The 23,111-nt window shown below is 43.9% G+C and overlaps 1 protein-coding gene across 4 annotated transcripts in view; it reads left to right on the forward strand.

Annotated features, from left to right (window-relative positions):
- The window catches only part of myo16 (myosin XVI), a 183,516-nt gene that overhangs the window by 12,973 nt on the left and 147,432 nt on the right, over positions 1–23,111 (forward strand). Inside the window, exon 1 of one of the 4 annotated variants that reach the window (XM_072686091.1) lies at positions 3,547–3,762. The exons of 2 other annotated variants lie outside the window; for them this stretch is intronic. In XM_072686091.1, the coding sequence (XP_072542192.1) occupies positions 3,735–3,762 (28 nt within the window). In that variant the 5' untranslated portion in view covers positions 3,547–3,734. Of the gene's footprint in view, positions 1–3,546; positions 3,763–23,111 lie in introns of those variants that run through there. One more of the 4 variants, XM_072686094.1, reaches the window with a different exon arrangement.

Here is a 23,111-nt window from a genome sequence, read left to right on the forward strand (position 1 = left end):
GACCTTCTGTGAAGCATGACCTTCTGTAAAGACCACATGTAAAGGATGAACTATGAAGCTGCCTGACATACTTGGCCTCCTTGTAGGGCATTCTTCGCCATGCTTTCCCATCTTATGTATCTGTACTTGACTTGGAATAGTTCTGTTGTTCGTCCAGGTTGTTCTGCATGCCGAGTGCTGTTGTCTACCATTCTCTTCAGACACTAGGACCAGAACGTGCAATGTTCTCTCTGCCAGTGTAATGCAGCTGATCAGCTGTTGTGACATGTTTAATGACGTAAATTTGCTCATTTTTAGATAAAAAAACATAATGAAAATCGCTTTAGGTAATCGCTAGCAGGTCCAGTAGATTTTGACTGGGGTGGTCAAGCTTGGACGCAAGGTTAGTTTGGGGTGGCCACTGAATGATCAAAAACCTGTATATAGTAGTTTGACACATCTCATGATTTAGCCAGTCCATGTCCATGCTTACTTGGTAAAACCAGACTCGCACGCTCACTCACACACACGTTTAGCAGGCTCCACAGATTCTCTACAGGGCGGCACTCAAACAGCTTTTGGTGCTCCACATTAATGACACTGTGCCCTTGTCACATTGTAATACTGTGTGTTCTTCTTACAGCCGAGCTTATTTAAGTGCTTTCACTCAGTAGTTTGAGATTGTGTGTGTGGGTGTTTTTATTTATTTATTTTTGCATTTAAATGATAGTCAAGTGGCAATATTAATCTGTTCATATTATATAAAATTATGTATAAAACACTATGAGTTCAAACATGTATGGAATGCGATCAGCCACAGATGTGCAAATGAGCACACACAACGCTTCTCTAAGCCAATAGAATAGGACTCTCTGGAGCAGATGAACATGAACCTTGCTTAATGCTAGGTTCTCTGGAATGATGGTGCTCCATCCAACACTTTTGGGATGGGATGTGGGGATGAGGGGGATGTAGTTATGAAAAGAGGTGGGGACTACAGCTCATGCTATTGTTGCTGAATGCAATCCAGTCCCCACAACAATGCTCAAAAGAAATGCTCAGAAAGGCTCAGAAAGCTTTCCTTGGACAGTAAAGGCAGTTACAACAATCAAATACACCACACACACAATATGTATATATATATATATATATATTCGTTTCTCAGCCACTCCCACAATTCTCTGCCACCTGTCTCAATTGAAATGATCTGCTCTGACATCGGTGCAGTATGACATCACATGTACGTGTGTGTGAAATTGACAAATAAGATCTAGAGTGGCCACCTTTTGAATCTGGCCGGCATGCATGTCTTGGCTCATCAAAATGATTTCGGCTGCATTACTGCGTTAAACCCACCGCTAGCTTTTCCTATTCATACATTCGCCATGGCGCCGTTCGCTGTTCCTCGACCCCAGCCCTCATCTACATCTCTCCCTTTCTTTCGCTTCATCTTTCTGTGTTTCTCTGTCATCCACCCCTCCATCTGTCCTTCCCCTGCATTCTTTCTTCTTCTCCACGTCTCCACTTCGGCAGCATTGCGTGAGCACATCTGTTGGAAGTGAAAGCAGCAAGGAAGATGGTGGCATTTAAGTCTGTCCTCGTTTCTTCTAGCAGTCATTCACTCTGCGCTCTCGGACCGTACCCACTGGCTCTCCAGCATTCTGCCCTGAATAAGGAAAGACAGTGTAAGGAGCGAGAAGGAAAATGTGAGTTAGGGTCAGCTGGTCAACGTCGTTAATAGACCTTGCTTGGTCTGGTTGAATGTAGGTAGTTATCTTGGGTGACCAGAATTCAGTGTCAGTTATGCCAACATCATGTGGACATAACATTTAACATTTTAGTTTAGTTGAGGTTTGGTGATTTTAACCCAGCGTCTGCTAAACATAATCATATGTATGTCAACGTCCACCCAACATACAATTCAAAACATTGTTAGAAGTTATGATGTTGGTGGTAAGTCATTGTGTTACGTAACCAAAATTAACGTCTGTCTAATGTTGAAGCTAAATGTCCAGATTTTGTTTTGGCAGATATGTGACTTAATGTTTTAACCAAATTTAACGTCTTTATAACGTTAGAGCTTGAGGTCAATCCAGTGATGGTTTTTGACTAATATGTAACTTTGGTATCTAACCAAAATCCAACGTCTGACTAACATTGGAGCTTGATGTCAATCCAAAGATGTTTTTGACAGATATGTGACTTTGGATTGACATCAGGCTCCAATGTTAGACAGATGTTAAATTTTGGTTGGAAATCAAAGATGTTTTTTCATGGATATGTGACTTTAATTTCTAACCAAAATTCAACATCTCTCTAACATTGGAGCGTGATGTCAATCCACTGTTTATTTTTTGTGGATGTGACTTTGATTTCCATCAGAAATTCAATGTCTGTCTAACATTTGGGCTTGATGTCAACCAAGTGCTGGTTTTTGACAGATATGGGATTTCCAATAAAAATCTAACATTTGTACATTAGGTTTTGAGGTCAGGCTGATTTTCTAATTTCCATTCAAATTTGTCTTTCTGACGTCAAATCGGCATCCGTTGCCTGTAGAAGCACTCGTGTTTGGTGGTGCAATGGATACATTTCAGGGCCTGGGTGATGCTGGAGAAGGAAAGAGTTAAGTGTATGACCTGGATACGGATGACAGGCTTTATTTCTGAAGTTCTGTCTGTCTTACCTCCCTCCCTCCCTCACACTTGCTCCCATTCTCTCCCTGCCTAGCGCTCTCGTACACTCCTGCAGTTGTCTGTACTCCCTGTCAGGTGTTTGATGTGTGGGTTGGTACGGAGGTGGTTGGTAGGGAGAAATGGAAAGAAGGAAAAAAACACACGCTTCTTCGTGTCAGATAAGTGCTTTCAGTGTCTTAAAGCTTGCATGCAGTACTTCACAGCCTAAACATCTCCATGTAATTGTGCTGTACACACACACACACACACACACACCGACTACAGCCCCCTGACCCACAGACAAGGGAAGATGGAGGTTGCCATGGTTAAGTGGAGGTCAGCTTCTCGAAGCTCATTTGTGGTCAGTCAAAAGCTATGGCAGGAGAGTTAAGCTGTCAGACTGCAAGGAAGAACCGCACTGCAGTAGATTCTCACACTCTTACACTCTCTCCCTCTCCCTCTCTCTCTTCTTCCATTTTCATGCCCTTCCCTTTTCTCTCTCTCCTTAATACTAAATTTTGTTGACTCTTCATTTTTCTCTGTCTACCTCTCTGTCTCTCTGTCTATCTGTATCTCTCTCTCTGTCTATCTATCTACCTTGCTTTTCCTCAAATCTCCATCTTTATACCCTCTCTATCTGTCTCTCTCTCTCTCTCTCTCCCGTTCGTACTAGATATCTCTCTCACTCCCTCCCACTACCTTGTGTGAGGAGCGCGTATGTGTGCAGGGGTGTGTGTCTGCGCCGCCCCTGTGATAGACAGAGAGAGGGGTGTGCGCAGCAGTGGGCGGAGCTACGGACGTGTCCGTCACTAGCGTTCCAATAGCACGTGCACCGCTCATGGAGAGGGAGAGAGAGAGAGAGAGAGAGAGAGAGAGAGAGAGAGAGCGAGAGAGAGAGAGAGAGAGAGCTGTTGCCGGCTGTGCTCCTCCTCGGCGGTGCGGTGCAGCGCTGTAAGCGGATCTCGCGGCTCTGTGAATTATGCAGAGAGCCGCGCACGGGGGTGACTGCTGCGCTCGGGCTCTGTGTGTCTGTGCAGGAAGAGGGAACCTGTAGCTGCAGCGCGAGGACACACAGACAGCATGTCACACTACCACCTCATCAAATGCTGTGAGTAACGGACAAGAGCAGAGCTGCACTTCAGCGGCCTGACAATGATGTCATCGCTGAGAAGAGCGAGCGAGCGAGCGAGAGAGAGCGTGCGCGCATGTGTGCAGAGAGATGGAGAGGCAGACTGTGTAAATGTGTGAGGCTGTGGATGTGTTGCAGGTTGTGTGTGGATATGTACACTGTGTGTGTGTGTGTGTTGGTGTATGTGTGGATATAATGTATTCATATATGTGTTGTGGATTAGGTGTGTGTATGGCGACTGGATGTGTGTGTGTGTGTGTGTGTTTGTGTGTTATGTACTATATGCATGAGTGTCATGGATGTGTGCTGTTAATGTGTTGTGTGTGTGTGTGTGTGTATGTTGTGGATTGGGTGTGTGTGGATGTGTGCCAATATGTTTGTATATGAGGGTAAAGTGTGTGTGTGTGTGTGTGTGTGTGTGTGTGTGTGTGAAAGAGAGAGAGAGAGAGAGAGAGAGAGAGAGAGAGACACGCCATCCTGCAGCGTGTAGTATCATCAGCACTAGCGATGCTGTGCCATTTTTCTCTCTCTCTCTGTGTGTGTGTGTGTGTGTAAGAGAGATAGAGAGAGAGAGAGATAGAGAGAGAGAAGTTGCTGCAGGATGTGGCAGCCATGTAAAAGTTGACCGGTGACTGCGGCAGGTGTGAACAGAGCTCCCGCGGGAGTCTGGGTAATTTCAGAGAGACAGGCAGTGTGTGACAGTCTGTCAGCCTTAGTGAGATACCCACAGAGCTGTGTGTGTGTGTGTGTGTGTGTGTGTGTGAGAGAGAGAGAGAGAGAATGAATGAATGCACAGGTTTGTGTAAATGAGGGGAACTGAGGGATGACTGAACAGATCTGAGAATGTGGAGAGATCAGGCAGTCAATGGAGAGAGGGAATGCAGAAGAGAAGGGTGAGATATAGGGGCGAGAGAGGGAAGTGAGGACGAGAGAGATGCTCAGATAGAGGAAGGATAATCAGAGCTGTTTGTAGCAGCTGTGGATGAAAGGCTGTTGTTAAACTCATCCGTTCACCACGCCTCTCTTTTCATCTGCGCTCAGATAATACACTGCTCCCTCATCTCTCCCACTCTCAGCTTTACAAATGTTACTCATTATCTGCAGCACACACACACACACACACACACACACATTTCCCATCCCCTACCTATTTTACATAAACTTTTTGTTGTCTTGTGTTGCCAGATCCCCTCCTCTTATCCCTCTCCCATCCTCCTCTCACTCTCCTGCCTCGGTGTCTCTCTGTCTCTGTCTGACCAGTCTGTCTCACACTCTGCAGAGTTGGCCAGTGTGAGACTCTCTTATGTCCAGCGCCAGAGGCAACCTGAAAGAGGACGGACAAGGTCGCACCATCAGTTGCAGCACCAGCCGAACACAGTTTGGGGCGCTACTGGGGCAGAAACTATAATGTCATAAAGTAGAAAATTGTGATGATTAGGCTCTTAAGGGGCACAGTGGTCTAATTTGCTAACACTATGGCCAGGGGTGGTTCGAATCCAGAGACACGCTGCTTTGCCATCAGTTGCCGGAGTCTGAAAGAGCAAAATTGTCTGTGCCCTCTCTGATTGGGTAGATGGCGCAATGTTGGCTGGCACAGGCATCTGTGATGTGTTGAATTTCAGTTAAATTTGCCTTTAAAACTAAATGAAATTTAGATGTTTGAGCACTTTGTAGTTCCATAATTCCAGGCTGTAGTCCGTCTTCTCCTCTGCCTCCTCTGTTACTCCTAACAGGACCACCACAGAGCAGCTATTATTGGGTGGTGGATTCTCAGCACTGCAGTGACACTGACATGGAGGTGGTGTTAGCGTGTGTTGCACTGGTATTGTGAGTAGATCAGACACAGCAGTGCTGCTGGAGTGTTTAAACCCCTCAACATCACTGCTGGACTGAAAATAGTCCACCAACTTGAAATATCCAACCAACAGCATCCTATGAGCAGGGTAGAGGATGACCAACTCAAACTGTGCAGCAACAGATGAGCTGCTGTCTCTGACTTCTACAAGGTGGACCAACTAGGTAGCAGTATTCATTAGAGCGGACAGTGAGTGAAGGCAGTGTTTAAAAACTCCAGCAGCACTGCTGTGTCTGAGCCACTCGTACCAGCGCAACCCACAATAACACACCACCACCATGTCAGTGTCACTGCAGCGCTGAGTATGGCCTACCACCTAAGTGGTATTATATACACACATCAAATGTTTGTGGACACCCCTCTTATGAATGCTTTCGGCTACTTTAAGTTAAACCAATTGCTGACACAGATGTGGACTTTCTGGAGCAGATAAACATGAGGAACCTCTTGCCACCATGTCTAATGCCAGGCATGGGCTAGAGGGGTGTAGAGGGCTAGAGGGGCCAGTGTGGAGCAGTGGAACTGTTTTCTCTGGAATGATGGTGGTGCTCCATCCAAATCTTTTGGAATATGTTGGGGTAACTGTAGTTACTATGAAGAGTATCCTGGTAGCTTGGCAACCAAGATCCGAGTAAACCAACCTATTACTATATGCATCAAAGTTAGCTACAAACATGTGCAGTTGTAAAGTCCTGCTGGTGTGGGTTTCCTTTTTTTTATTTTATTTTTTCAGTGATGAACATTAAAATGGCTTGAGTGCTGATTGGTTCCCCCTTCTGCAGAATGCTAAGACTGCTGAACGTAGCTTCATAATGACCTGTGAATGCTTTGGACTCCCAAACTGCAAATGAATCCCTAAGCCGATTGATTGCGAACGTAAATCTGAATCAAGTATTAGATTTGAAAGTCTTGACAGTGCTACTGAGTTTCTCTGTTGCCGAGAGCCACTCTGTGTGAGTTGAACTCTTGCTGACTGCTGGGATACCGTTCCGTAACCTGTCTGTTCTTCTATCTTGAGAAACTGCAGTGGTATTTAAAATACAATTTATCGTGCATCGCTTGTGAGTGTCTGTGTGTGCGAAAGAGAGAGTAATGGGCTTGCCTGCTGTGCGTTTATGTGATTATATGCAGTAAGGGAATATATGGAGGATTGACTCAGTGTGTGGGTGTGCAGTCGTGATGAGAAACTGACTGTCTTTATTTTAGCAGAGCAGCAGACTGGTCTGATTCTGTGCCACTAAGTAAGTAAGTGTGTGTGTGAGTGTGTGTGTGTGTGTGTGTGTGTCCTCCTGCAGATGCCCCTCAGGGTTTGATGTGTAGTACAGGAGACGTGAGGGAGGTTAAAGGCCTCTGAAACATCCAGTCCTGTCTGTTTTTATAAGAGTCTCTACAGGAGAAGCTCACAACAGTGTGTGCTGTGCCAAATGTCTGTTTATCTGTGTATCCCTCTATTATGTCCATGTGTGTGTTTGTTTTTGGACATTTTTAGGACAAAACCAGTAAATAAAACCAGGACTGGCTATCAATCCTTTTTTTCCCCCAAAGCTACCTGTTCATTATGGGTTTTTTTTGGTGTTGAACCCTTAACCCGAACCTTAGAATTGAGTTTTTAATACACCTCTCGGTACAACTTGGACACATCATCAGTGATGTTACCTGGGGTCATTAGGTGTTTTGTGTCTTTCAACATCATACACCCTCGCCCAAGTGACACAACCAGTGGTGATCAGGCCCTGGCTTGTGTCTGAGCTCTAAGGACTACTTAGAGCCACTTAGAGTTGTTTATTACATATAGATAATAATGCACACAGTTTGTCTAAATGTATCCAGACACCACTTCTAATTAATGAATCTCATCTAATTGAAAGTGCACCCACTACTGACACAGGTGTTCAGTTGCCCAAACACAGCTTCTATAATCTCCGTAGACGAGCACTGCCAATAGAATGGGATCAGCTGCTTATGAGCCTTGGCATGCCTGTCCCCAAACGTCAGCTAGAGAGTTTTAAAGCCCCCACCCCACCCCACTTTGATGGAGCTCCATCCAATACTTTGGGATGAATGGGAGTGGCATTTGTGATCCAGAACTAATCATCCAACATCTGCCACCTGATGTCACTAATGTTCTTGTGATGGAAGAGGAACAGACTCCCTATTAATACTCTTGATTTCAGAAGAAATGGAGAAGAGCAGGTGTCTGCATCATGGTGACTTCGTGTTTACTGATAGCATTAGTTTTGAGCTGCTGCACGAGAAACAGTCAGCAACAACAGAAGGATAATGTTTTTTTTTTGTTTTTTTTCTTATGTCCTGATCTGGTACTCGCTGGTGGGTGCCAAGTGGTGTTGTGGAGCTGGGGACCCGGCAATATCAGCTGCCCAGCAATGCTGCATTGGTGGCAGTTTGAAAAGAGGCGGTGGCTGGCTTTGCATGTTTTAAAGGAGATATGTATTACGTCATTAAGTTATTGGCATTTCTTGCTCCTGGGCTCCCCCTACAGTCGGAAACTGTAATTCACACTTTGAGCCGTCACTAAAGGACGCGCTTTACACACACATTTTACTAGCGGAGAGATCCAGAAAAGGCGTCTGAAAGCGAGAGAAGCATGTGGGCTGACCCGGTAAAATAATTTTACAGGATTTTTACATAAACATGTTAAGCATCGTTACACAGTTTTCACAGGGGTTGCCCTGCCCACTTCACCAGATTTACACAGTGCATTTTCTGGTGTGCCGAGCCCAGAGTAATAAGGAGCAGGTCAGTGGAGCACCACAGTGATTCTGAACTGGTATCTTATGGTAAAATTGCTACATAATGCTGCTTTAAGGCTCAATACTGTATTTAACATCCCCTTTCCAACCTTGACTAACTCCTCTGATGTGCATCACGCTTGCGTTACCCAAGTGGCCACAAGTCCAGGATTCCCCCTGAGGTCAAATGGAATGGCTGAGTGGATGAGGGCATGTGAAACCCTGCATTGAAACACATGGCGAGTCTCAGAAAAGTGAGCCTTTCTAAGATCGGCGCCTCCCGAGAGGAGGACACTTTTTATGAAGGTATGTGTTTGTGAATACATGGGAAACTTTTGGGATGCCCTTGCACCTCTCCCAAGACAGAGGAGGCTGTTGTCACCATGACAACCGATGGCCACTTTGTTCTTGTAGCTGTGTTGTAATCATATGCTGCATTAGCATTTCACTCTGTATGAAAACCCAGCCAATTTCAACCAATTTCAGCATGGATACTTAGTGACAGTACGGCTCAATCAGCCGTAGGAATAATGAGAAAATATGGGATCACAGATTTGTAATACCGTTCTGCACTGTCTGATAGAAAATCACTGAAATACAAATGCCACATGCACGCCCCACATCCTGACAATATAGAAAAACAAGTGGGTGAGAGAGAGAGAGAGAGAGAGAGAGAAATAGATATTGTAAGTTATGCTTCCTCCTCTGTTTTTTTAAGAACTGAAGCCTGTGTGGGATTTTCCAGCGTGAATCAATACTGGACAGACGAGAAGTGGGAGGCTCGGCAGCCCGGAATACATTTTCTTTTGGGAAGACTGAATGATGTTTCAGAGTCTCATGGCGAGGGACAGTTGGTTTGACTAGGCAGCACCTTCACTTTACCATACTGTGTTCATGTTTCTGTTGGGGTCACGTGACTACTTGGACAAGGCAATATTGTCATGCCCAAAGCTTTGTTTATGATGAACCCTTTTACAAAACAAAAAAAAAACAGCCTCTATAAAGGCTTTTTGTGTGTGTGTGTGTGTGTGTGTGTGTGTGTGTTCTGCAGAGTCCTATAAACCAGTTATGGACGCTCTCAGTGTTTGCCATAAAGTGACTCCATCTGAGACTCCCCAGTGAATAAGGTTAAAGAAAAAAGCCCCCAGACCTCCCGAGAGAGATACAGAGAGTGGATGACTGATAGTTGAACGGAGAAAACATAGCTGAATGAAGAGTTCTGGGGAAAGCTGTATCGTGATGCAGTATATCGTGGTATATTGTGGTATTGTCAGTGCTTAAAAACCCTAATTAACTGCACATTTCATAACACAGAGAGTAGTCTGTCCTATTTAATTCAAAAGCGTGAAGCATATTTTCAGTAAACATTACAGTACTCACTATTGGAGAGTATCTGCATAGCAGTTTTTACCAATTTTACGTTGTTTGTGCAAAATATTGCGATGAATATGGTATAGCGTAAAAAATCCTTTAAATAGCGCGAGAAGAGCACAGAGAGTTAAACCCGAGGCGCGTATCGAAGGCAGGAGTTCATTGCAGGTTCATCCAGTCTCATGCTGAGGCTAGCACTATGGCAACCTCTTATTTCCACCTTCCAGCTCTCTGTACTGTACTTCCAATAGTACACTCTTCCAGCTGCATGGTCTGCTCCCCAGCAGCACTGCCCTTATTCTGTCTTCTAAATTGAAGCACATACAACACCTCCTGTCACCTTTGTGTTTCAGCAAGTATGTATAGCTCAGTGTCAACATAGCCTTGCTTCTGTAGTCCGGAGTTTTCTCTTCCCCGACACACCCATGTAGCTAAATAGGGATTTTGATTTTTGGTCTTAATACAGTTATAGAAGTGTTATGATTCATTGATAGGGGTGTAAAAGTACACTTATCTAATGTTTTAATATTTGATTAGACTTTTGATATAGAATGTGCTAGAGCTAATATAAATAGACAGTATAGAGTTATAAGTAAATCCTAACATTTATGAGTAGTTTCCTCTTTTGTTAATTTTTCCATATATTGTATTAGAAATCACTATAGTGTTAATAATTAATGCCTTTTCACGATTCATACCAGTAACCAGTAACTCAATTTCACACTATTATCCATATCAATGATATATCAATTTATTTGTGGGTTATTTGTGATCTGGCCTACCAATGTTTTTTACTGATGTCCCTACTCCAGTACACCTGGTTCTAACCCCGCTGTTAATTGTCAGGTTAAGAGAGTGTGGCTGTGTCTCAGTTGCATAGCACACACTAGTGCTATATGGTAAATACTATATGCTAAAGTGTGGCAGGTTTTTAAGGGTGCAACTACAAACCGGATTCCAAAAAAGTTGGGACACTAAACAAATTGTGAATAAAAACTGAATGCAATGATGTGGAGATGGCAAATGTCAATATTTTATTCGTGATAGAACATAGATGACAGATCAAAAGTTTAATCTGAGTAAATGTAACATTTTAAAGGAGAAATATGTTGATTCAAAATTTCATGGCGTCAACAAATCCCAAAAAAGTTGGGACAAGTAGCAATAAGTGGCTGGAAAAAGGAAATTGAGCATATAACGAACAGCTGGACGACCAATTAACACTAATTAGGTCAATAGACATGATTGGGTATAAAAAGAGCTTCTCAGAGTGTCAGTGTCTCTCTGAGGCCAAGATGGTAAGAGGATCACCAATTCCACCATTGTTGCGCAGAAAGATAGTGCAGCAATACCAGAATGGTGTTACCCAGCGTAAAATAGCAAAGACTTTTAAGTTATCATCATCAACCATGCATAACATCATCAAAAGATTCAGAGAATCTGGAACAATCGCTGTGCGTAAGGGTCAAGGCCGTAAAACTCTACTGGATGCTCGTGATCTCCAGGCCCTTAAACGTCACTGCACCTCAAACAGGAATGCCACTGTCAAGGAAATAACAGAATGGGCTCAGGAATACTTCCAGAAATCATTGTCAGTGAACACAATCCACCGTGCCATCCGCCGTTGCCAGCTGAAACTCTACACTGTTCTGTGGTCAGATGAGTCACGATTTGAAGTTCTTTATGGAACACTGGGACGCCATGTCATCCAGACCAGAGAGGACAAGGATAACCCAAGTTGTTATCAACGCTCAGTTCACAAGCCTGCATCACTGATGGTATGGGGTTGCATGAGTGCTTGTGGCATGGGCAGCTTGCATGTCTGGAAAGGCACCATTAATGCAGAGAACCATGTTCAGGTTCTAGAACAACATATGCTCCCATCTAGACGTCATCTCTTTCAGGGAAGACCCTGCATTTTTCAACAAGATAATGCCAGATCACATTCTGCAGCAATCACAACATCATGGCTACGTAGGAGAAGGATCCGGGTACTGAAATGGCCAGCCTGCAGTCCAGATCTTTCACCTATAGAGAACATTTGGCGCATCATAAAGAGGAAGGTGCGACACAGAAGGCCCAAGACGATTGAACAGTTAGAGGCCTGTATTAGACATGAATGGGAGAGCATTCCTATTTCTAAACTTGAGAAACTGGTCTCGTCTGTACCCAGACGTCTGTTGAGTGTTGTAAGAAGAAGGGGGGATGCCACACAGTGGTAAAAATGGCCTTGTCCCAACTTTTTTGGGATTTGTTGACGCCATGAAATTTTGAATCAACATATTTCTCCTTTAAAATGTTACATTTACTCAGATTAAACTTTTGATCTGTCATCCATGTTCTATTACGAATAAAATATTGACATTTGCCATCTCCACATCATTGCATTCAGTTTTTATTCACAATTGTTTAGTGTCCCAACTTTTTTGGAATCCGGTTTGTATTTGTCACTGTACTATGTACAGTGAAATGTGTCTTCTGCATTTGACCCATCTGTGGTAGTGATCACACACACGCACTAGTGAACTAGGGGTATTGAGCACACACACACCCAGAGCGGTGGGCAGCCAACTCCAGCGCCAGGGGATCAGAGAGGGTGAAGGGCCTTGCTCAAGGGCCTAACAGTGGCAGCTTGCCGAGCCCGGGTATCGAACCCACAACCCTGTTATCAATAGCCCAAAGCTCTAACCGCTGAGCAACCACTATTATGTTTTTGCACAAAATATTAGCACTCCTCATCTGTTTTGTACTAACAGGAAGTGATTAAACATTGTTTTGCCAAAATAGGTCATTGCAAGTTCTCTTGCTGCCATCACTTACCTACCTACCATGCCATATCCACCAACGAGGCAGCTTCTCCCTTTCCGTTTCACATTGCATTGGGGGACAGTCGTGTCCATCAAAACCACACTCAAAAACCGTCCGGTTTCGGATATTGTGGAATATACACAACTTCAATGCTTAGATGTGGACACTCTTGGTATTTGTGCAGTGCAGGTAAAAAGATGCATGGTTGATTAATGTTGAAATAGTCATGAAATAGCTTAATCAATATCCCTAAGCATAAAGGTTCCAAAATTGTTTTAGAAATGTATCCAAAAAAAGTCAGTCCACAATCTTGCTCTGATTGAATGCCAGGTTTGATGCCAAGTTTTATTCATTCAATAGTGGTAGTGGTTACTACTAGATTACTATACGGGCAATATAGTTTGAATTTTGAAATACTGTACAGACATATTTTAATCCCATTTCATTTCTGCAGGCTTTGTTTAACCACAATGTTCAGAGCACCATCTGGTGTCCTCAAAGTGCTATTTATGGACATTATTGTCTGACTGGCACTAATAAGAACGTTCTCAAAGGTAAATGAGTTTAGAGTCTGCAGTGTGAAACTATTTTACAGTGGAACATGAAGAATTACTGAATTTTACCTCAGTGCTAATTAGCAGTTCATCTAAACTGTATTAATACACAGACTGTATTATTTATGCAAACACCAAGATCGGATTGGTATCGGCTGGTAGTCAGCATTAAGAGCCTCAAATTGGGATAAAATAACCTAATCGGACATTCCTACTTGCGACTATTGTTAAGCAGTTTAATGGCCTGTTGTGCCCTGTTCCCTCATCAATTCAGGACAAATTCCGGATACAAAAGGTCTGGAGTTAATTCCACCGCACTAGCTCAGCAACAACAGGCCAGGATCAGGGTTGGGAGACAGTGTTTTAGCTTACAAACAACTCCAAAATATATCCCAAACCATTGGGAGCCCATGTAGCTGCAGGACATGGCATGATCTGCATAGATAGTTGCTTTGTGTGGCTGTAGGCCTACTCTTCCAGTGTGCCAGCGTCCTAACTCAGCTTAATTTCATTCGTACGGTCCCACAAGTGTCAATCTGTATTTAATGAAATTAGCATTTGCCCTTGGCTCATGTTATCATTTTGTTTATTTCTTCTTGCGTATTGTTAAAAGCAGTGTGGCTTTCAAATGTAACCACATATTGACGGCACCAGTGTCTCATGTTATATCACAGTGTGTATCGTAGCGCTGCTCTGCACCAAACTCCTACCCTACTGTGCTACTATCCTACTGTCCTACATAGCTGTTGCTCAGAGATAGTGAGTGCAGAGAGAGATCGAGCCGCTGAGCTAATTCTTCTTTGTTAATGAAATCTCAGGCTCACTTGCTGTGAGTGCTTATGCATGCATGCTGCATATATGCGTGTGTGTGTGAGAGAGAGAGAGAGAGAGAGAGTGAGTTTCCTCCCTACGCCTCCATGTCTAAGACATGTTTAAGTCGATAATTCAGCTTAGTGTTGGGGAGTCAGGGAGAGGCTTCTGCTGGCTTTGCCCACTGCTTGGACGTTGGATGCGAGCCGTCTGATTACTGAGATTGTTCTCAAAGCTCCGTCTCTCCAGCTAGCTTTCACAGTGCAGTGTGTTTTCAAGGGCATCCATTTACCCAGTCGTGAGCAATGCGTGTAAAAGGCCCATTTAAAAATAAAATTAAGGCAAATATATTGAACACTCAAGTACTCCTTCATTATGTTGGTATTCATTTCCTTATTTAACATCTCAAAGGTTTTATTAACCCCTTAAACAGGATCGTAGAAGAGTCTTGTGAAGGCAGAGTACTAATGGATTTCGGATGTGATGTTAGGCTGGAAAAATCTAATCATATCTATGTAAGGCGTCTGAGCACCCGCCCCAACAACAAAACCACTCTGTATCAGAGAGAGAGCAGAAACGTTTAGAATGGCCAAAGCATCACTTAGGTCTGATCATCAAAAGAAGGAATGTACTGGTGAGCTCTGCAACACCAAAAGGCCTGAAAAAGCACTGAACACAACTAAAGCAGATGATCGCAGAATTCTTTCCTTGCTGAAGAAAACCCCCTTCACAACATTTAGTTAGGGAGGAGGAGGTGGGCATGTCATTATCAAAGTCTACAATCAAGAGAAACCTTCACACAGAGTTTATGTTAAGATGCAAACCACTGGTAACACCCAAGGACCAAAAAGGCTAGATTACACAAAAAAAAAGATGAAGCCAAGACTCACTTGAGTATGGAGGAGGAAAGGAAGGTTCTCTTGATCTGTTACATACCGCATAATCTGTCAAACACGATGGAGGCACTGTTATAGGGCATGTATGACTGGCAGTGGAACTGGATCACTGGTGTTTACTATTGATGTGACTACTGAGGAATAGTAGCAGGAGAAATTCTGAAGAGTATAGCATGTCTCACTGGCGTCTCGTCCTGGAGGGCAGCTTATCACCTTAAACTCAACCCCAGCAAGACCAAGCTGCTGTACATCCCTGGAACTACTGGACATCTCAAGAACTTACTGGTCCCGCCATCTGCATCTACACATAGCCTTGGTGTAGTTGTGAATGACCAGTTATTGTTCTCAACTCATGTTGTAAATCTCACTCAGTCATGTAGATTTCTCCTTTACAACATCCAGAGGATTCAACCTTTCCTCTCTGGAGAGGCCACTCAGGTGCTTGTTCAATTTATTGTCATTTCAATACCTGACTAATGCAACTCCTTTCTGGCTGGTCTTCCTCTGCGCACCATCAGACCCCTGCAATTGATCCAGAATGCTGCAGCACGGGTTGTCTTTAATGTTTCGAACTCCTCTGCTGCATTCTCTTTACTGGCTTCCTGTAGCTGCTCCCCGCATCAGATTCAAAACCCTGACGCTGGCCTACAAAGCCAAGAATGGACCAACCCTTCCGTACTTGATGACAATATTCAAAAGCCGATCTGTAGCAAGAGCCCTTCGAGCTTCAAGTATGGCTTAGCTTCACCCACCATGCTTTAAGATCCACAGAGGACAAACATCCTGACTTTTTTCTGTCCTAGCACCGAAGTGGTGAAACAAACTTTCTCTGAGAGTCGCTGTCTTCAAACACAGGCTGAAGACACACCTCTTCCAAGAGAACTTGGAACATGTAGTGTGTGTTGAATATTGCGATGTCCATACCGAGTTTTATATTTGGCACCATCTAGCTAAGGCTATTTTCTGAGTAAACAGTGATGGGTAAGTCGCTTTGGATAAGAGCATCAGCTAAATGATTTAAATGGAAATGTATAGAGCTTCACTTTCTGCTCAGATTCAGTCAAATAAGCAGCAACTGAAAGCAACTGGCAAAGCAACTCGGGGGACAGGACCGAACCGGTGACCTTCTGGTTCCAACACCATCTCTCTAACCACTAGACCACTGCTGCCTGTATGATGTCATCTGATTTCTCTACCAGGAATGGCCATAAATCTGTACAAATTTGGGGTACAACATCGAAATAACTTTGACAATCCTCCTCCAATCCGGAACAAGATTAATGTTCACCTATTAAAGTTATTTCACCTTAACTTGAACTTGAAGCACTAAATTAACAGTGGACTATCTTCATTCATACTCTAAACTGTCATCTAAACTGATGATGAAAACACAATTTAATTTTTTACAGATGTCTTGAGCTTATTTCCGTGTCTAGAGGCCAGAGTACCTTGAATGGACAAAAAGGCCTGAGGAAAAACAGATTTCCTTGGCTTTTTTGAAATACAAGGGTATTTTCATTGTACAGAATGTAAGAATTGCTAAACTTTCTAACCATACCATTCACTCCTGAATCCATACGGACAATAAAACGAAGACACAAAATGTAATTGCTCTGTTTATGTTTCACTGTCATGTCACAGAAATAATCTACTTTCCACATGACTACTACAATTTAGCCTGGAGACAGCTGGGACAGCCAAGTAATTTACATGTGTAGATTATTATGTGTAAGTATTACCTAAGCTGTCTGTAGGGCTGCACGATATATAGTTTCGGCATCGTCATCGTCACACGTGCAATAGTCACATCGCAAGACATGCAACGTCATGTAAGGCAAATGAAATCATACCCGTAATGCTACAACTAGCTTCACACTCCTCTCATTTGGTACCTGGCAGACAAATCTGCCAGAGGTACATTTATATCTGCCCAGTTTCATTACTTTTATGCTAACCTTCGATACACAGAATGCATTATTATTGTCATGACCTGTTGAATCATTGACTTCAGGATAAATCTGGTATAAATTCCTGTATTTTTTAATATTACAATTATATTGCAGAACAAAAAAGTATCGCAATGTCTGTTGTGTCCAATATTGAACAGCCCTAGTTGTCACATATCTTAAAGTCACCAGAACCAACACCTTGTTTAATCGTAAAAGGTTAAGGAGAGGTTTTTTGGTTTTGTTACCTAAGCTCAAATTCTGTAAGAAGGTCCAAAAGAAGAAGGATGCGTCTCATTTAAATCCAGGAGCGTCCTCGGTTCTATGGAAGTATAGCAGCGGTGATCTCAGACCATTGTCGCCTCATTTACTGCTTGTAGCGTGTTTACTGTGTCTGCTCGGGGATTATGGAGGTGTAAATAACACTGTTTCAAAAACTTGGCAGTCGTGTGAATGACTCACCAGAGTCCTCACAATACTTAGCGTGGGGGAGTTCCGATGGCGGGCTGTTAACTGCCACTAGTGCTGGGGTACAGAGCGTCGAGTTTTACAGAGAAAAGGCCAAATTGTAGAAGTGGAGGGTTGTCGCATTTCGGGCAAGTAGCCCATGGCATGTAGGGATTATCTGGTCCCAGCAGCGCCTGTGCTGTAGCACTCATTTCCTATCAGCGCACTGTTCTCCTGGGGAGGGCAAGGGAGAGGGTGGAACTGTTTTTAGGGTAATTGGATTCTTTATGGATGAGAAGCTTATTTCACTCTGGTGCTGAGGCTTTTAAAATGGTTCTAATCGGAACAGTCTTATCAGAGCACAGGGACTGATTCAGCAGAGAGCGAGGGAGCGTGCGAGAGAGAGACCGACCAAAGTACCCTAGTTGTGGCTGTGTTATACTTTTATTCATTCAGTGCGTTTTTTTTTTTTGGACATTCTCAGACATTAACAGGGTACATCCAGAAGATGCTGTACCAGCATAAATGGTGTGCACCACCATGAGTTGTTAGCAACAGACCAGAACAGCCATGATGCTGACCACTTTCTTCTCAACAGTCATGTTACATCTTCTGAAAAATCAAGAGTTGTATTCAGGGAGCCACGTGTTCATTTCTTTACATTTACATTTAAGGCATTTTGCAGACGCTTTTATCCAGAGTGATTTACAAAAGTGCTTCTTTCTGTGGAGATGATCAGTGTTCTGGCTGGCGATGTGGTTGGTGTGGCACAGTGGATAATACTACTACCCCTACCAGTGAGCTACTACGCCATGTGGAACAATGGGGTTCTGGTAGTCTGAGTGACTATGCTGTACTATACCTATGAGAGTCATTGGGCAAGACTTGTAGCGCTATGTGGTCCCACCTTTGTAATACAACTAACCTTGTAAGTCACTCTGGATAAGAGTGTTGGCTAAATGCCATAAATGTTAAGGTCATTTAAGGGGAGGCGCTGAATGACTGCTTAATACTTGGGTAATTGTGTTTAATTGATGTGCCAGTATTCCAATTGAAATGGGGCTGTGTTTGCTCAGTGGTTAGAGCTCCAGGCTATTGCTGACAGGGTTGTGGGTTCGATTCCCAGCAAGCTTCCACTGTTGGGCCCTTGAGCAAGACCCTTCACCCTCTCTGCTCCCTGGGTGCTGGAGTTGGCTGCTCACCGCTCTGGGTATGTGTGAGTGTTCACTACCACAGATAGGTCAAATGCGGAGGACACATTTCACTGTAAATACGTTAAGGTAAAGATTTTACATACTCAAATTGCTTAAACCGGCACATTCATAGACTCCAGAAGGTAAGGGTAAGAACCTTTTAGTGTTGTATCCATGTATGCAGGCATGCTTAAGATTGTTAAAAACTGTTAAAACTGTTAAAATTGTTAAAACTGCTGTTTTATGTCGTATTGGGAAAAAGTTCTCCATGTCTAACAACTATGATCTAACACTTGGTTTTCTGTACAACCTCAGTCTAGCACCCCTGTTATAAATGCCATTTGTGCATATTACCGTAGCTAGTGGGCACTGAACAAAATTCTTTTAAAGCCATTGGATCAGCCTTCAAATGAACCCCTGTGAGAAAAAAGAGCGAAACGCGTTTCTCTGCTGAGAAAAGTCTTCAAAGCGGATAGTTGTTCTTGAAAACGTGGTCGTGCCAGCGTCGGCGCAGTCCTCTGGAGCAGCAGCCACAGCTCTTGTTTTCTTCTTTCATTTGTTTGGGTTTCCAATTTCCAAACCTTTTATTTGCACATTTCTCTGCTGGACTCCGCGGTTCTGCGCTCCCAGTTCTGCACAGGCAGTCGGGTCTGAGCAGATGCTATAATCACAGAGAAAGGGATTCTGTGGCAGGGATGCCAAACTGAAACCACAGGGGATGCAAAGTGGAAGGATGAGATGCTTAGCAGCCCCTCGGAAAAGAGTCAGGAAGGGATGGCTATATGGTCGTTTTCTCCACGAGTAGGAAAAGGAGAGCAATGAGTGTTATTTAGGTAGCACACATTTTTGCTCCACATTGAAATGACTCATTTCCACTATCTGTCATTCTCTCTCTCTCTGACAGGCACTCTAGTCCACACTTGAGCTCTTGAGCTCATTGCCTCAGGGATTTTTCCTGGAGATGGTTTCATTTACAGTTTTTGGGAGCATGCCTTCAAGGTGTCACTGCACACACACACACCCAAGCACACTTTCTCTGGAATGGGGTCATAAAGAGCCCCCAGAGCTCTGCCAAATGTGTGTTAACACATAGTCAGGCCTCCCTGAACTGTCACAAGATCAGATATTCGGCACTGATCACTGATAGCCCATCTGCTGTCTATCTGTTCCGTGTGAGCCCGCTAGCCGTCAGTTATGGATAGAACTTGCTGTACTTTCTTATCTACTTTTTATTCTACTTTTTTACGTCTGTGCCGAGCGCCTGTGGCTGTTTTCTTTTAACTTACTGAAGTTTTTATTTACCATATGCCGTTTGAAATCCTATTGTTAGTGAGCCAAACAATCTCAAACTCCCCCCTCAGAGTGAACTTAAAAAGCCTGCTGCTTTGAACTAAGTAAACATCTGCCAGGAGGGAACCCGATGCTGCAGCAATACAAACCAGAGCTCATGCAAATCAGACTGGCCTTTTTCAGCACACTCGCGGTGTATGGTCTCCCACTGTCCATTAGGCAGCCCGCTGAAACAGGTGGGAGAGACTGGAAGTAGATGGCTATCTGCATCCGAGCGCCTAGAGCCCACAGCAACATCAATCATCTCCCGGCTCCTTCTGCCTGATAGCCTGTGATAACCATCTCCGATCTGCTTTCTGTCTGAGCCACTCAGAGGTAAAGGGTAAAGTCAGGCTAGCAGTCATCGACAGAGTGTGGTGAGCCAGTGTGACCTTATCGTCAGGGCCAGACCAAGCAGGTGGTAAGGAGCGTGGATGGATCGTCATTACTCTGCAGACTTCTTGGTCTGAAGGATGTCTCAAGGTTTGGAATTGATTTGCTGGTGCCTGCTTTGCATGGAGACGGAGCTGCATTCCAATAAAGAGTCAAGGGCACTGTGGGAGACTGGTTCAGGCTGGTTCTAGAGTAGTTTGGAAAAGTCTGGAGCAGCAGTGTTTTTTTTTCTGAAGACGTCTCTCTTTGAAGTGATGGTGCCTGGGGCTCATGTATGGTGCTGTGGTCCAAACTTCGGTCGGGAGATTGAAGATTCAGTCCCTGATGATGCCACAGAAGATTGAAAACACTTCATAATTCCATCCGTTGAAATGGTTTTAGTGGTTTTGATGACTATTGTTGTTCTCTGACTTTGCTTTAAACAAGGATTGTGGCACTTTTTAACTGAGGTCTAAAAAACAGCTCTGAAAAAGGTCTGACCCCATAACAGACTATATTGATTATGGTATTTGAGACATTAATCAATGTATCATAAAATCCCAGAACCACTGAGGATTATACTTTGTTGTGGGTGTTTCAGTGCGTCCCACAGATGCTCAGGCTGTTTCAGATCTGAGGAATATGATGGCCAGGGTCTTGGTCCTTTTCCATGTACCATTTCTGGACAGTGCATGTAGTGCAGTAGGGTGCATTATCCTGCTGAAAGAGGCCACTGCCATGTGTACTAGGTCCATAACAATGTCATGGCATTAGTCAAATCGGCATCCATATGAATGTCCAGGCTTCTGCTAACGTGAAAGACTGTAGTTCATCTGTTTCTCTGAATGGTTCTTCAATGGTCAGGGCTCCACAGTACCACCACAGAGCAGAGCAGGTATTATTTGGGTGGTGGGATGTTCTCAGCATGGCAGTGACACTGACATGGTGGTGATGTGTTAGCGTGTGCTGGTGTTGCGAGCAGATCAGGCACAGCAGTGGTCCTGTGGGGTCCTGACTATTGAAAAACAGGGTGGAAGGAGGCTAACATATGCAGAGAAACAGATGGACTAGAGTCTGTAATTATAGAATAAATATAAAGTGCTCCTATATGGGGAGTGGAGCTGATATAATGGGCCAATTTCATTCCAAACCAGGGGTGGTCATAATGTTCTAACATGACTGCACACACGGACGTTTTGCATAGATGTGTCTAATTGAATTAGCATATTTTACTACTGCTTCTTATCCAAAACAAGAGTCCAGCATGGTCCAGTAAACTGACAGAGCCTAGTGCTCAGATCGTCTCCCCAAAGACAAGTGCTAGATAGGCAGTATATCGGAGCGCAGTAAAGGTTTATGGCTTGCGGAGGAGCTGAATTGGATTACTTAAAGGTCTCCATTTACTCATAGTAATAAAATGCCCTCTACAGCGTATGAGATCACATAGTTTCTTCTAAGCAGGCGGAACAGTGTCATTGCATTGCCTATAGAGTCCTTGCAGAGGTGTGGGTTCAAAGACGAGCCCAGCCTAGCAGTGTGTTATGGCAGGTTTTTTTTTTGGGAAGGTTATGGAAATGTTCTTGAGTAGGCTGGATAAAAGAACCATAACCTTCTCTCTCTCATCTCATCTCTGGCATGACAAAGCCCTGCATAGCCCTCTTCTCCCACTCTCCACAGCCGCATTTAAAAGGTGCGCTGCCTGAGAATGAATTAAAAAAAAAAAAAAAAAGCCGAATAGAAAAGAGAACGGATGACAGAAGGCTTGCTGGCACTTCAAAGCGAACAGCGCTGCCAGTGGTTTTAAGGCTTGCAGACTGCCAGCAAGCCAGCTGAATCAGGAAGAGAAGGAGAGCAAAAGACAAAAGGAGAGAGAGCATGTGTGCTTGTGTGCTTGCTTTGCGTGTGTGTGTGAGGGAGCGTGGGGTGGAGAAGAAGGCTGTCTCTAATTTATCTACAAAGGCAGACTTTTTAAACCAGTATTTCCCTGGCCGAAGGGCTTCCAGTGACCTGAATTATCTCAGTAATTACAAGTCTGCACATAGCTACAGCTAAGACGTCACCGCGTGCGGAGGACTTTCACACAAAGCAAACTTTTATTATTTATTTTTTATATGCCTGGCCGGAAGGAAGGTGATGAATGTGTCCAAATGATTGCAGTGATTGAGATGGCCCACCAAGGTCACAAACACCCTGTCCCTGAGTCAGGCGGCTCGGATCTTAGCAAGTTTGCTGTTTTTCATGTCTACCTTGCTATCACAGCATCATGCTTTCATGAGCTCTCTCTCTCTCTCTCTCTCTCTCTCTCTCTGTCTCTCTCTCTGTGGGTGAGGTGGATGGTAGCTGGTGGATAGCTTCATAATGTATGATGTGTGGCTGAGGAAGGGTCTCTGCAGGAGCAGGGTAATATAAGCTGAGAGAGAATGACAGAGCAGCCGCGTGATTGCTGCAAATGAACCCTGAGTTGAGGAACAGCCAATTCATCGCCAACGTTTCAGAGCGTCAATAATTTATCAAGATAAAATTTTCCTTTAAAATGGAAATGGAGGTCTATCCACACTCAGGCATGACTGAAATCATAACGAGTGTAGCACATTTTTAATATCAACACAGCTCTGCAGTCCATATATTGTGATTGTAGATGCTGTTTGGTGTAGCTGACTTTGTAAATGGACTTGGAGTTGCCAGTTCATCACCCTGTGCCTACATTCATTGGTGTGCTACACCCGTATGAGTGTTTCAGGCATATGCAGAGGTTTTTACACAGCCCAGTGTAACCTGTTTAGTCTAGGGTGCTCTGATGACCAAAAACATCCATCACACAGTGGCCCAGGGCTGGAGGATGGCTGTGCATGGAAGAAGATGCACTGTAGTCTCTTACTGCAGACCTGTGTTGGTGTCAATGCTGCACTAAGAATGACTCGCTTATACAGCAAGTCCAGATTTTCGTGAACACCCTTTTTAACGAATGCATTCGGCTACTTTAAGTTGCACCCATTG

Source organism: Salminus brasiliensis, chromosome 8 (genome assembly GCF_030463535.1).
Source record: "Salminus brasiliensis chromosome 8, fSalBra1.hap2, whole genome shotgun sequence".
Taxonomy (NCBI): domain Eukaryota; kingdom Metazoa; phylum Chordata; class Actinopteri; order Characiformes; family Bryconidae; genus Salminus; species Salminus brasiliensis.